The sequence below is a fragment of the Camelus ferus genome, chromosome 18 (assembly GCF_009834535.1).
Source record: "Camelus ferus isolate YT-003-E chromosome 18, BCGSAC_Cfer_1.0, whole genome shotgun sequence".
NCBI classification, from domain to species: domain Eukaryota; kingdom Metazoa; phylum Chordata; class Mammalia; order Artiodactyla; family Camelidae; genus Camelus; species Camelus ferus.
The window spans coordinates 36,219,146-36,233,884 of record NC_045713.1 but is presented as its reverse complement, the minus strand read 5'-3'; the positions used below and the strand labels follow the sequence as shown (position 1 = coordinate 36,233,884).

General features: G+C 49.3%; 1 protein-coding gene across 3 annotated transcripts; it reads left to right on the top strand.

Moving 5' to 3' along the window:
- Positions 1-726: 726 nt before the first annotated feature.
- NTAN1 (N-terminal asparagine amidase) lies at positions 727-14,387 on the top strand. 3 transcript variants are annotated; one of them, XM_032460991.1, is made up of 10 exons: positions 727-912; positions 6,581-6,683; positions 6,760-6,825; positions 7,131-7,239; positions 9,204-9,277; positions 10,465-10,518; positions 11,067-11,120; positions 12,127-12,224; positions 13,542-13,655; positions 14,041-14,387. In XM_032460991.1, the coding sequence occupies exons 1-10, from the start codon at positions 832-834 to the stop codon at positions 14,218-14,220; spliced, it is 933 nt and encodes a 310-aa protein (XP_032316882.1). In that variant the 5' UTR covers positions 727-831; the 3' UTR covers positions 14,221-14,387. The 3 variants fall into 3 exon arrangements, with proteins under 3 accessions (XP_032316882.1, XP_032316884.1, XP_032316883.1); XM_032460992.1 differs by lacking the exon at positions 6,581-6,683 and having other exon boundaries at positions 763-912; XM_032460993.1 differs by lacking the exons at positions 6,581-6,683; positions 6,760-6,825 and having other exon boundaries at positions 760-912.
- Positions 14,388-14,739: the final 352 nt, after the last annotated feature.

Below are 14,739 nucleotides of genomic sequence, written 5' to 3'. Positions count from 1 at the left end.
AGACATTCTAATAGGTTTTGCTGTATGTGAAGTGGGTCCTCTTTCATCTCACCACTATGTCTTTTGTAAAATTATTTTTGTCAATATTTTGTGGAGTTGGATCTATTTGAGTAATATTTCCAAGTTTCAAGATAGCCGCAGTGAGAAGCCTCACACCAGGGTACCTGACCTCAGTAGGGTCTGGACGGTGTTTTGCTGATCTTTACTACCAGGGTTCTTTGCCCGACTATGAGTGCCTACTGAATGTCAAGCACCAAGTGTTATTAATGATTTCTAAATGTGGGGCCAGCAAACTTTGGGCTCCATTTTCCCAGTTTGAGGCGGTTTACGTTTACTATTAAATACAATCCTATGGAGCAGCACAGCAGGTTCGCAAACCCGGAAAACTTGCTCAAGTCCACTATGAAAAGTGGTAGAAGCGTGATAACCTAGGCAGGGCGACCGCAGAGCCCGCACTCAGGCCAGGTTGGCTGAAAAGTGAGCCTGGCGCTGAGCGAAGGCCCTCGTGATAACCTCAGCTCTCCTCCGTCCCTCCCTCCCTTCCCAGCCCAGCCCCACGCTTTCAGAACTACATTTCCCAGCGCCCCTTGCGGAGGAGGCTGGCCACTGGCGCTCCCTCGCGTTTGGACTACATTTCCCATGGGGCCTTGCGGTCCCGCCCTGGATTTCCTCAGCCTCTTGGGGCTGCGGCGCCCCTTGTCGGACTCCACTTCCCGGTGGACCCCGCGGCGGGGCGGGGCGCGGCGGGCGGCCCGAGGGCGTGGGCGGCGGGCGGCCCGGGGCTGGGGAGGCTACTGCCTCCCTGGGCCTGCCCGGGCGGCCGCCTCTGCGATGCCGCTGCTCGTAGAGGGGCGGCGAGTGCGGCTGCCGCAGTCCGCCGGGGACCTCGTCCGAGCCCACCCGCTTTTGGAGGTGAGCAGTGTCCGGGAGGGGGGTTTCGAGGCGGGCACGAGGGGACGGGCAGGCGGGTGAGAGCTCTCCTCACCCCGCAGCCACCACCCGCTCCCCCCGAATCAGACTCTAAACTTGGCGCAGCTGAGGTGCTGTCGGCACATCCGGAGCTCGGGCCGCCGGCAGCCGACTCTCGTTTGGGACATCTTACTACCTTCTTTGGACCTTAGAGGGCATCTGTTGAGGCCTCTCTATCCCAGAAGAGGAAACGGGGGCACAGAGAGGTTAGGTGACTTGCCCAAGGTCGCCCAGCACCGCGGCTTGAGGACACTCCGGAAACCCCTCTTCCAAGACAGGGTGGTCTCAACCCCCAATCTGCACTTGGTCTATTTAGGCAAATCTGAGCAGCGCCGTTGCTGTCTCCCTCGCCCGGGATCCCCACCCATGTGAACGGGGCATCGTCCTTGGGGTCTCCGGAGGCAAGGAGGTTGTTCCAGGGTAGGTTTCGACGGCGTTTGGGCAGGGGCATCCTGGCGGGTCCCTTAGTCTTCTACCCCCTCCCATCGGAGCATGGGTCTTCCGGTTATTTTTAACCAGAAAAAAAAGGCCCCGCTTTCCCCCAGCTGAGCCTTGTTGAGGACCACGCCCTGATGGAAGGGTTTTGTTTTGTTTTCTGCTTTTGTCCTGAGATAGACCTCTGAACTCTTAAGTCGATAACTTATGCAGAGTCTCTGGGAAAGGGTTCTTACTGTTAAAAAAAAAATCGGGACCAAAGCTCCCACTTGCTCCAGATCCACTTAAGGAGGAATCAATCATTTCATTGATGTAAGAGATACCCTTAGACCCTTGTTGAGCCTCTGCTGGGTATGGCGTTTGCCTCTATCCCTCCAATCAGGGCATTTACGGGGGGTGGTGGTGGGGGTTGGTGTTTAATCACAGAGTGTCTCAAATACCATAAACTGTTAATTGTTACAAAGGAAAAAAAAGAAAAGTCCCTTTCACTCAACAGTGTGAAGCAGGGGACCTGACTGAGTCTATAGGCTTAGGGAAGGTATTCTTGAGGTTTCTTCTGTCATGGCACAGTGTGTCATGATTTTGTCTGCATACTTGTTTTTTTTTTTTTTCCCCAATGATCTCTCTCTTAGAAGGTAAGCTTCCTGAAGGCACACAGAGTATGTGTCTTTGCTTTGTATCCTCAGAGCCTAGGGCAGACCCTGGCAGTGAATCTGCACTCTGTAAATATTTGTTGCACAAATCAGTAGAGAGCAGAATGACCCCTGAAAATGACCCGAAGGGTGAGGAGGTGTTCCTGACAGGGAAAAGGGGACAACTCTGTGATTCTCAACTTGCATTTCAAGAAAACAATAGTAGTATTAGACAACACCTACTGGGCACCTCGCAGACACTAAGGCATCACGTTAAGCACTTTCCTTGTTAGATGTCACTGCCACACCATTAAGCAGGGTAGGGAGTTGGGAGCAGGACTCACCAAGGGAAAAAAAATTCAGCTGCTTAAAGAATTTAGGTGACACACTGTTTGTATGTCTGTTTGAATGTTCCGATGATAAAAAGTTAGAAAGATCAGCATCTCAAGCAACACCCTAAGTGCGGGGAGAGGGGGAATTAGGTGAGGTATGGGGGTGGCTGGCCCTCTTGAAGGAAGGTTTGGCCTATATAGGGAGACAGGGCCTAGAAAGGCTGTGTAGTGGGGACCAGTTTGCATTACAGGGACGTGGACGGGGGTCACTTCTGGCTTCAGCAGTCTAAGGAAGATGGGGGGTGGTCTACTGGGGCAAGCTGGACTGTGCTTTGTGTGCCCTGGGCAGGAGGGCAAGGACCCTGCAGTGGGTGGACTGGCCGGTGTCCCCGGTGGGGAGAGAGAGGTCGGGAGGAGTGGAAGATGAGCCAGGAGAGGTCGGTCGTATCCAGGTTGCAAGGGTTAGGTGGTTCTTTCAACTGATACGCAGTGTGGAAAAATGAAAGGTTTAATTCTTCTTTTGTAATAAGTAGTGTGTCCCCTTGGTAAGAAAAGAGAAAGTATAAATCTCAAAAAGAGGGAAAAAGAATCTGTAACCACAGCCATTTTTCACATTTTGGTAAATAACCTTACAGAGGTTTCTCTTGGTATATGATATGCTTTTTTGAATGATAGCGTACTTTATTTTCTGTTTTATAATGTCTTTTTCATGTAAGAGGAGGCAGTGAGTATGCGGTATGACCAGTTACAAGCCTGTCCATAGCCATGCCTAGCGTAAGACAGTGATGACATGACAGTGAGAGCGTCCCAGCCTAGGAAGCACTGCTGCTGCTGTTCCTGTTTGACAGGTGGGGACCGTGGGGCACAGGGGTGGAGCAGGCTGCCCAGGGTCCCACATCCTGTGAGCGGTGAAGCCTGGGTCGAACCCTGGCAGAGTGCCTTGCCTCGAGCTCTGTTGCTCAGTACAGTAGCCGCTGGCCACATGTGGCTATTACATTTAAGTTAATTAAGATTCAATAAAATTTAAAAATCAGCTCCTCAGTCACACCAGCCACATGTCAAGTACTTACTGGCCACGTGTGGCCAGTGGCTCCTGTGTGAGTCAGGCAGACACAGACCGTTGCCATCACTGCAGAAAGTGCCTTTGGACGGTGCCGTCGGGAGCCTTCACTCTTAAGCAGTCCCTGGATGCTCTGAAACCAGTCCTGCAACACTGTGTGAACTGGTTCTGTGGAATTCCATGGAACTTAGTTCCTGCTTTTAAGCATGCAAGATATTTATGCTCTTGCACCATTATGAGCATTCACAGAGCTAAATCTTTATAAACCCCTGGAATTATTCCTCAGAAAGGTTTTTTTGAGCAGAAAAGTGATGTAACAAAATCAGTGTTTCGAAGCAATGATGCTGGCCGCCATCAGGGAGGTTAGAGTGGGCAGGGGAGACCTGGGGGGGGCAGTCAGGTCAGGGAGCAGAGGTGGGGAATGGTGACAGTCAGCCCCTTCAGACCTGCTCAGTTAATTGTCACACAACCCAGGGAGTGGACGGCCTCATCCCGGTTTCCCAGAGGGGGCTAAGCACAGAGGCTCGGCCCCACACCCGGGGCCACTCACTCGAGGGGAGGCCCCGTCCTGCTCTGTATCTCCTGCCCGTGTGTGCTTATGCTGCGTGAATTTAGATGTGCGAGAATAAAGGGCTGAGATGAGGTTGCACCGGTGAGGGTGGGAAAGAAGGCTCAGTTCTGAGAGCTGCAGCGGGTAGGGATTTCTCACACACCACTGTGTTTGCAGGAAGAACTGGCAGAGTGTGGCAGCAGGGGTAGGGGACACGCGGCATCCCCTGGGCTACAGCTCAGCGGTGGGTTAACACGGGTCAACCAGCTACAGCCGCCGGCCAGATCCTGTTTGTGGATAACCCAGCAGCCAAGAGTGCTTTTTTACATCTTTAAATGGTGGAGGAAAAATGTCAAAAGAATACTTTGTGACAAGTGAAATTGTATGAAATCATATGAAATTCAGTGTCACCCGTAAATAGTTTGCTGGGGACACTGCCCCAGCCCTTTGTTACGTGTTGTCCACGCTGCTTTCACATACAGCAGCAGAGCCGAGGAGCCTCAAAGCCCAAAATATTTACTGTCTGGCCCTTTTCTGAGACGAGTGTGCTGACCCCAGGGTTAGGAGCAGTGTCACTGGCTCGGGACTGGGAAACGAGGATGGCCGGTAGCAGGTAGAGACTGAGGGAAAAGATATTTTTTAGTGATTCTTGGTGTCCAGAGAATAAAAAAGTTGAGAAAACTGGAGGTACTTTTATTTCAGAAAGGATGTGAGTTTATAAAGTAGGACTGTGTGTTTTTCCACAGGGGAGAACTTTGGCTAACCTTCTTTTCATTTCTTAAAGTGAAAGCCCAAAGCAGCGTGCCGCTTCCGCTTTGGTGCCCTTCTCTCCTGATAATTCATGCTTTTGCTTCTCTGGGAAACCAGTAGGAGCTGTGTCGATGAGAGACACGATTTTTGGTCTTGGGTACACGAGCAATAATTTGTTTCTCAGAAATAGCTTTGCTTTTGGGTGGTGACCCAGTTGTGAAATATGCAGTATAAATTTGCTTTGCCTCCTTCCTCCCCCTCCCCCAGAAGAATCAAAAAACCGAAAACAAAACAAAACAAAACAAAAAAACCCAAAATGGTAAGTGTTGAAGGAATAATAAAAAGGGAATTCTGCATTCTCCTTTATCTCATTTTGAATTCAAGGTGAGAAGTGGTATGAAGATGAAAATTGCTGATACGAGGTGTTCCGAGGTTTTGAACAGTTGGCCGCATCCTTCTCCCCCGACTCCGCAGCACAACGGCCCAGCCGTCCCATCTCACACTGCCTTTCGCTCAGTCCTTAGCTCCTTTCTTACGTGGAGGGGCTGGTCTCATTGTAACTGCTGCCTTGCTTCCAATTCATGGAAGACTATTATTAACAGAGAACCCTGCATAACTCATCAAGCAGATCATTCGTTCTTTTACATCTCTTGTGTTCTGTTAAGCAAGCGCTAACGTAAGTTAGCACCGGCGTCAGGAGTGGCCCGAAGCCATTGTGAGACTTTGAGAAGGTTCTGCAGTCTGGACGGTTCGTGCGTGCACTGAATTCACACACTTGGATAGGGATTTGTGTATTGAGGACTTTATTTGTTGCAAGTAAGAAGGAAGTTGCGATACATTTTAGTGATGTATCAATTTAACAGTTTTGAAAAAACAAAGTTTAATTTAGTTTTCATTAAAGAATTTGCCACCTGAAGATTTTTTCCAGGATTACTACATAAGAATTTGCACAGACATTCAATTGGTCAGCATTTTGACACCTAATATTAACCCATCCTTTTCATACACTTGCTTATTTTTGGTTTTCTACTTTTATAACATAATCACATCGTAGAACATTTAGGGACCAGGGAGCGGACAACAGATATAGTTAACAGACTTGAGCTGGCCCTTCTCTGACCCAGTCATGGCTATTTTGGTGAATTTCCTTCCAGTGTTTTTTCCTGCACTTCAGCATTGTTGTATTAGTAGCATATTTATAGCTTAAAAGAATTTTTTTTACGCTCTTGTATCTTGCTCTTCTGCATACATTTCCGACCTCTTTTCCCACGGTCTTCATTTTTCATGACAGTGCAGTTAGCAGTTGTGAGTTGGTTCTGCATAATTTGCTTACCTTTCTGTCGTTGTTCCCAGCTTTTTGCCATTCTCGGTGATGTCGGGCTGAGCGCATTTTGGGTCAGTCCCACAGTACAGATTTCCAGAAGAGGGATGAGTAGGTTAGGGGGCAGGGAAGGTCCGACCCCTCTTCTTCTAAAGAAAGCGAAGAGGGTCGTGATTTCTGAACCACCGAACCCGCTAGTCTCTATAATCTGTTTCTCTTTATGACTGCGAAATGGTCAGGCGTCTTGTATCTCTAATAAAGAATGGTGAAAGGGGGTTTTGCATCTCATTTCATAGGTACCAGAGTTTTGTTTTATCGGGTAGAGAAAGAGCAGAGCTCCCTTGTTCCCTGCGCGCTGGTCCACACGTAGCTCCTGCTGCTCCGTGCTCGCCGTCCTGTCGGATACACGCACACTTCAGACCCTGCGAGTGTGTGCTCCCCACTTAGGGCACACGTGGCTCTCTCCACCTCTCTAGTGACTCAGTCCTCACTAATTTCCATCACTATTTTATTTTTTTTTTAATTAAACAGGAAAGAGCCAGACTTCTCAGAGGTCAGTCTGTTCAACAAGTGGGACCCCAGGGCCTTCTGTATGTTCAGCAAAGAGAGCTTGCAGTGACCTCCCCAAAGGATGGTAGGTTAGGAAGCAGTGAATTGGGCACTATTCCCAAAGGCTATTGGATATTTTATTCTATTTCTTTTTTAAACAGGCTCCATCTCCATTCTGGGTTCTGATGATGCCACCACTTGTCACATTGTGGTCCTGAGGCACACAGGTACGGTGGGAGAGACGAAGGAAACCATGACTGACACTGACCCAACACGTGGGGCCATTCATTCTCGATTCGAGCTTCCTGGGGTCCTGTCTGAGACCTGGCTCTGCTCACCTCGCCTCCGGTCTGCATGGTACCTCCCTGTGGCCCCGGTCAGACGGGTTGGCTGGGCAGCACAGACGTCTCTGTTTTTCCTTCTTACAGGCTGTTCAGGGATGAGGCGGCGGCGGCGGCGGACGGCGGCGACTTGGCTGGCTCGCCACGTTCCCGTCGGGAGTAACGTGAGGCGTCTCACCCTTGTTCTTCAGGTAATGGGGCCACCTGCCTGACACACTGCGACGGAACTGACACCAAAGCTGAGGTCCCCTTGATCATGAACGCCATAAAATCCTTCTCCCACCACGCTCAGTGTGGAAGGTGAGCGCCGCGCCTCTGCGTTTTGGAATTTGGGGACTTGGCACTGTTGTGCGGAGGGAACAGCCGCGAAAGCTGTTCCAGCAGTGCCGAGTGTCACCAGCACCGTGGCCATCCTGTCCCCTTGAGCAGGAGTGGCACAGTGTCGGCCCCTCGCCTGCAGCTGCTGAGCGAACGAATGGGCGGTGGGTCTGGGCCGGAGACAGGGCAGGTGGTGGATGGAAGGGCCGGCCTCCAACCTGCAGGTTTATTCTCAGTGATGAGCTCTTAGCTGTTTGTGCGCTGGGTGTTGCCTTGTTCCCCTGCCAGCTGGGGAGTCTTCATTCCTTCAGTAGTTGTTTGTTGAACGTTTCCTGTGGACTAGAACATGTTACAGGTGCCAGGGACATAGCAGTGAACAGAGTAGACAGAAACCTGCCCCCGAGGTGCCCCTACTCTGAAGCAAGGAGGGAGACAGTAAGCAAAACAGGGTGTTAAAGGGTGGCAGGGACTGTGGAGAAAAACAAGGCGGGGGAGGAACCGGGGGTGGCGGGGGAGGGAGGGGTGCAGTTTTAAGTGTCGTGGATTCTGTACAAAAGCTGACGTCTGACCCTCTCAGTGGTTACGCAAAGCATGACCACCTCTGTTTCCCTCGTGCCGGCCCGGGATTAAGCCCCGGGGTCACACAGCTAGTGGAGCGGGGCCCCCGAGGCCGGCCTGGCCGCCCGACCAGGGCTCAGGCCCCACGACGATCCACTCCCTGCCCCGGGGGTGGGCTTAGCAGGCGTCGCTCTCTCCTCATTTGACGTCTAAGGCAGCCGTGAAGGAACTAGTCCAGTGATATGCAGGTTCTTAGAATCCAGGGGTTTTAAAAAATAGCCTCTCTGTCAGAGTTTCACTGGTGTAACACAGATCAGTTTTTAAATTTAACTCTGCTCCTGCCAGGCCTGCAACAGGCTGGGCCATCTTCATGGTCTTGTGACCTGTGCTGTCGCCAGATGGCTGGGCCTGCAGGTGACGGGCCTGGACTCGGCCGCGGGCCCCACTCGCAGTTCTCAGAGCACGGTTGTGATAGATCCCAGGTCTGTTCACAGAGAGATCATGAGGCCCCTCGATGCTTTCCCCTGTGCTGCTTACGCAGAAGATTCTGGTTCACTCCTCAGCAGGATTTTGTCAGCAGAAGCGAGTGTGAAATCTGGCCACACTTTCCAAAGCTCTGGTCCCCGGGTTGTCGGAGGCTGAGGACAGGGGTTAGGAGAGGGGTGAGCGTGGGAACCTCAGGGCAACAAAGTCAGTGTGGTGTTTTCAGTGGCAGGGCTTCCCGGAGCCCGCTCTGTGCACCGTGACTCCCTGCAGGGGTGACAGCAGGCGAGGTTTCCCAGGCTTAACCCCAAGAACAGTTTTTCCTGTCTCACGTGGCTAACGTTCAGGGGGACACACTTTGGGCAAAGCTGGTGTCATAGATTATCATTTGCTTTAGAAACAGACCCATTTCCTTCTCCATAAAACAGAGATGATAACCCGTCTCTCCCAGATGCTGGACGGTCACAGAGATGCTGCCTGTGACGGGCCCAGTCAGCCCCCCAAAGGACGGCCCGGAACCCTTTCCGGTCGACACCCTGCCTCTGTTAGGCTGAGGCATCTGAGAGGTTTTGGAAGAGCCCCGCTGGGGGTGGGTCTGTAGTATGATACGGCCGTATCTCCTGGAGCAGCTTCCTCGCACTCTGCGTGGAGGTGGCATCGTGTTTGTGCTGAGGCATGATTCCCCTGGCCCTAGGCCACCCGGGCGGGGTCCCAGAAACTTGCCCAGCCTCGGCAGCCTCGCCCCTGCCCACTGCGCCACACCAGTACCCTGTGCATGGGCCGTGGGTCTGGAAGTGCCACCGTGGAGTGAGGGGTCGTGGAAGCCAGGAGCTAAAATTCAAAGCAAAGCTAGCGCATGCTGTCACCGTGTTGTCTGGCCTCTGACCACCCCGTCTCTTTGCCAGGCTGGAGGTTCACCTCGTGGGAGGCTTCAGTGACGACAGGCAGTTGTCACAAAAGCTTACTCATCAGCTTCTTAGTAAGTTCACTTTTTCTCTCAAATTTGATAAAAACATGTACCTGCTTTTGCTTGGATAAAAATTGCAATTCGTACAAAATCCTCGAGGGGCGCGTCTGCTTGGAGCCACACAAACTGCTCAGCCTGGAATCCTTCATAAAGACTGAAGACCAAAGAGCTAGCTGTTTGGAGCTGGTGGGATGGGGACGGGATTCTGCCAGCAGCAGTCAATGCCTTCCAGAATATCCAACGCTGTGAATTGTGCAAAAACCGTACCACCCTCGGTGCAGAAATGTCCATTTTAGTCGGCAGAAAATTAAAACACTGATAACACCATTTTTTCCTTGTTAAATTAGCAAGTGAAAAGGAAAAAAATGATGATGTTCTGTGATTAACCGTGAGGCAGTGAGGGAAGTGTGTTCCTGCAGCACTGGAACATACTTATGGTGCAGCCTGTTGGGAAAGCCATTTGGTATCATGGTCCCTATCCTTTGACCTAGTAATTCCCCTTCTGGGAATCTAGTCTAAGAAAATAATCTGTAATGTGCGTGGAGATATGCCCAAAGATGAGCAGTAGGTCACTATTTAGAAGAGGAAATAATCTAATGTCCATTAGTGGAGGAATAATTATGTAGCCGTTAAAAAATAATATTTAGAAGCACTTTGAATTACATGGGAGAATAAGTATGTACAGAAAATCAGGATATAAAATTGTCTGCATGGTATCTGAGTTCAGCTGTGCACAGAAAAATATGGCGGGAAGTACACTGAATGTTAGCCTCTAGGATTGTGGGCATTAAAAGCCCATATACTTATACCATTAAAACCCCACATATTCCTGTGCTCTCCTGTGTTTTCCAAATTTTTCATAATGATCAAATTTTCTATGACTGATAATCAGGAAAAGAAGTTATTCAGGAAATGGGTGAAAATCCCAGAAGTCATGTTTTTCCCTCCCAACGTCTCAGAATGCAGAGAAAAATGGAAAGCCTTGGTCGAAGTTTCCTTTTGGGCTTAAGGCTAGGAGAGCGTGTGTCACGTGGTGGGCAGGGTTCCGTGGCTCAGTTCCCAGGGGTCTGGCCGCCGATACGTGGGCCAGGGGTGCTTGACAAGGTAGTGGATCCCACCTCCGTCCCCTTCTTGACTTGTTCAGCATATGTTCTAATTAAAGGAACTTTTTTGACACCAGTTTTTAAATTCCATCATAGGTGAATTTGACAGACAAGAAGATGACATTCACTTAGTGACATTATGTGTGACAGGTAAGTTCGGCCGTCTTTCCCAAAGCACAGCTGTGTGTTTCAGGGACGTTTTGCCCTCACCCTTAAAGCAGCCCTTAAAGCAGGACCCAGCAGCCAGGCCTTAGTTGTAGGCGGCAGTTTGTTGCTGCTTTACTGCCTCCTCCTGGCTTTTCCCATCGCTGGGTGGCCTTCCCCGCTCTCCCCAATGTCCAAATCCTGCTCAACGTCAGTTGAGATCCTGACCCGCCTTGAGTGCAACTCCTCTGTCCCCCTTCCTTGGGATTCTCGAGGGCGCCTCTGTACTCCTGGGAGGGGGAAGGGGCCAGACCCGAGAGGAGGTGCTCCCTTGCATGTAGATGGCGGGGAGGCTCGGACTCTGGAGAGGCCGTGTGTTCACCATAACCTGACTTCTCTGGGACGCTGCAGGGAGGCAGGAGCACTGTCCATTTCCTGTTCTGGATTTACCCCCGTTGCAGTGGGGCACCTTCTTGGCCTCTATTTCTAGATGATGAAAGCAGTTGTTTAGTATTTCTTAAAAATTAGATCCTAAAATTTTTTTTATTTCTTAGAATTAAATGACCGGGAAGAAAATGAAAACCACTTTCCGATAATTTATGGCATTGGTAAGTATTGCGTGTTGATTGGAGGGCTGGAGGCCAGTCACACAGCGACAGGCAGGCTCTGTGGTGCCCACTGCTGTCAGAATGTCACAGTATTAGGCCCAAATCCTGGCTCCTCTGTGTATTTGCTGGGCAGCTCTGGCAAGTAGCTTACTTTCCCTAACCTTTATCTATGAAACAGAGAAAATGCCCACTTCTGGAGACTGTGAAGGGGAAACAAGGTGGCAAGTAGAAAGCGTAGGCGTCACCCCTGGTTAGGGGACAGCTGAGTGTCAGTGGTCTCTGCTCCCCCGAGCGGCCCGCACAGCTTTCCCCCAGCCAGTGCTCTGGGGGCTGGAGCGCGGTGTTTGAATCTTCTCCTACGTCGGGAACCAGGTAAGGTTTTGACTGAGAACAACGATCCTACAAAGCAAAGTGTGAAGCCATCAGGCTAAAGGAAACCCAGAACCTTCCTTCCTCCCTCCTGTGACAGCCCCTAGGACTCCCGAGGCTGTAACAGGGTGAGGCCAGCCTCTGTCTTTACAGAGGGCTTCCACCAGATCTCTAACATTTGATTTACTTACCCGGGGGGAAGGTGTACCAGTGTTCATTGCTTTATTCTCTATATTTTGTAAGTGTCTGAAATAGTAAAAACTGAAACACAAACACTAGACTTGGCCACGATCCCAGGCCACGTTTGCAGCCACATTCTGTCACGGGCCCGTCAGGGAAGCTTTGCCACACGCTGTCTGAAGAGATGGTGCACTTCCCGTGTGGGGCGGCCCTTGGTGTGGATCCAGGTCTGACCTGGTCCAGCTCAGGCCTCACCTGCTTCCGGTGAGCTGCTTGGCTCTTTCCCTTTCCAGGGAGATTCTACAGACACATCAGAGTAACTTTGTTCAGTTTCCACTTTTCTCTCCTTGGGGAGACTCGTCCATGTTCTGCACGCGTGGTGGGAGGAGTATAAGACTGGGCCAACTTTCCGTTTGTGGCAGTTGTCAATTCGAAGCTATCCTGTCGTCCCTCACAGCTGTCAACGTTAAAACTGCAGAGATCTACAGAGCCTCCTTCCAAGACCGAGGTCCGGAGGAGGAGCTGCGCGCAGCACGAGCTTTAACAGGCGGACCAGTGAGTTTCATGTCATCTTTGTGTTACAGGGTTAAGTGAAAAAAGGGGAGTGTCAAACTGCAAAGCCTCAAGTTTTACAGACCTTAGAAATGAAAAGTTTGTCAGCTTCTTTGAAGCTGTACCTTAACAGGAACCGCCACCTACTTACAACACGTGTACAAGAATGATGGATGTTTTAGGTTATATACTCAGGACCCCAGTTCTCTGCCTTAGAAGGTTTGGGGAGGTACTGTGAACCCCCAGCATCCAGAGTCAGGCAGAACGAACCCCTCTAATGCTGTAAGAACATTGGCGTTGACGGTCCCACAAAGAAAGGAGCGCTAGGAAGGGGGAAGAGGTTTCTCCCGTCCGCACCTGGGACCATGCACTCCTCTGGGCCAGGTCCCTGAAGAGCAGTGTGCTGGGATGAACTGATTAACTCCAAAGAATAGTCAGACTCAGTTTAAAAGTCCGATGTCCTTCGGGTGCTTTTTAATAAGTAACACCTTCGTTTTAAGTTAGAAAAGTAGAAAGCTAGGATTGACGTACTGTTTGAGGAGTGGGTGAAAGAGTCCTTTAAAAACACTCAGTGTGAAAAGAGAAACCGCGTTCAGAGCACCCAAAAACACGTGCTCACTTGGGAAACGCTGACATTCTCATTCAAAAATGTTCGGATTCAGAGTGGTCCATTTTGCCAACCCTTTAACATTTTTAGGATTCCTTTTGCAATCTCTCAAGGAGCATAATAGCCTTGATTTAGCTAAGATTCAGAACATATTTCAGCCTCAGTAACTAAAATTGAACATTGCTAGTTAAGCTGAAAAGTTACCACTGGCAAATTTAAGAATTCAGGGAATTGATCCTTCGGCAAATTAACAGTTTTACAAATTGGTTTTTCCTTTCTTTTGATGGGGCGTCAGGCATGTGTACTTTTCAGTTCCAAGGTTACTTGGGGTGTGCATAATGAGGCAGTGTTTGATGTAGCAGCGAGGAACATGGACTTCAGTCAGACACACCTGGGTTTGTGGCCCTGCTCTGATGCCTCCTGGAAATGTGGGCAGTGTGCCCTCTCTGAGCCTTGGGTTTCCAACCAAAATGGGAAAAATGCCATCCTCCCGCAGGACTCTTGTCAGGACTAAACAAAGTGATTATATTACCCACAAAGTGCAGTATAGACACGCTGGAAGTAGCAGCTTTTATTATGAGACAAAATTTGAAAGAAGCTTATCATCAAGAAAAATGTCTTAACTTCAGAACTGCACTGGAGTTTGCACTAAAAACGGTAGGGTGTAAGCATTAACATTCCTTAAATTCCATCCTCAAAATGTTCTTTTTTAGATGATTAGTATTTACGATGCAAAGACAGAACAACTTCGTATAGGACCGTATTCCTGGATGCCATTTCCCCATGTGGATTTCTGGTTGCAGCAAGATGATAAGCAAATACTAGAGGTGAGAATTTACAGGCTGGGTAAATCTTAACCCTGGTTTCTTCATCTGTAAGGAAAAAAGGGTTTAGACTAGATAGTGGTTTTCCTTCAGGGGCAGTGTTTACTGGTAGGGTGCCACTGGCAGACCCCGTTCAGCTGCTGTGTCACCTGGGGATAACTGACATCCTGGGTGGACGTCTACTTACGGAAGCAGCAGGCAACCCACAGCTCTTTCCTCATTAACCCAGTAGACCTTCTTCTGTGATTCTCCAACTTAAATACGTTTATATAGGGATCTGGGAACGTGCCGATTCACGTTTAACAAACACAAAGGCCATCTGACGTCTTTATCAGAGTAGGGACCAGGGCAGGGTTCCTCTCTCATGCCTCGAATCTTGTCTTTCCAGAACCTTTCCACATCACCTCTGGCTGAGCCCCCCCACTTTGTTGAACATATTAGATCTACCTTGATGTTTTTAAAAAAACACCCTTCTCCAACTAACACGCTGTTTCCTGGAAATAAAGCGCTACTCTACAAAAAAAATGAAGATGGCTTATGGGAAAAGATCTCTTCTCCAGGAAGCTAAAAATAGGAATTACCAAAGAAAGCAACTTTCTGGCATGACAAAAGACCACTGGTGGGGGTAGGAGAGAATATGCATTTGAAATCTGCATCCATTGAGTCTTAGGTCTCCTTCTTTACTCAGTGTCTTTCAAATGACTTTAAAATAAAAATCTTATTTTGGCAAAGGCATTTGTTTAGGTTTATTTTTGGTCAGTAATGAGAGGCAGAGGAGGAGCCGGCTTTTTCACTATTCTATAATCAGCTATTTCAGGTACTTGGGTAAGTCTTTCTAATAATTCTTCTAAATTAGTGAATAAAGGAAAAATTGTAACTGAGTTTTTTAAAAAAGAATATTTAAAGTGCAATAAAATTCAGTGAGAATTTATACATCCCCCAGAGTTTTTTTTTTTGGCCCCTCAAATTTTAGAAGCATCAAATCCAAAACTGATGTATTTTTAGAAACTTTTATTTTTCTGAAGTTGCGACCCAAAAGGAAGTCACCATGCTCAATCAGAGGTCAGGTAATGTAAGATTTATGAAC

Bases quoted from the DNA above. Each gene is read 5' to 3' on its own strand.
- NTAN1 (XM_032460991.1), top strand. From the start codon at position 832: ATGCCGCTGCTCGTAGAGGGGCGGCGAGTGCGGCTGCCGCAGTCCGCC. The intron at 7,240-9,203 runs GTGAGCGCCGCG...TCTCTTTGCCAG, and splicing joins CACCACGCTCAGTGTGGAAG to GCTGGAGGTTCACCTCGTGG. The intron at 11,121-12,126 runs GTAAGTATTGCG...CGTCCCTCACAG, and splicing joins TCCGATAATTTATGGCATTG to CTGTCAACGTTAAAACTGCA.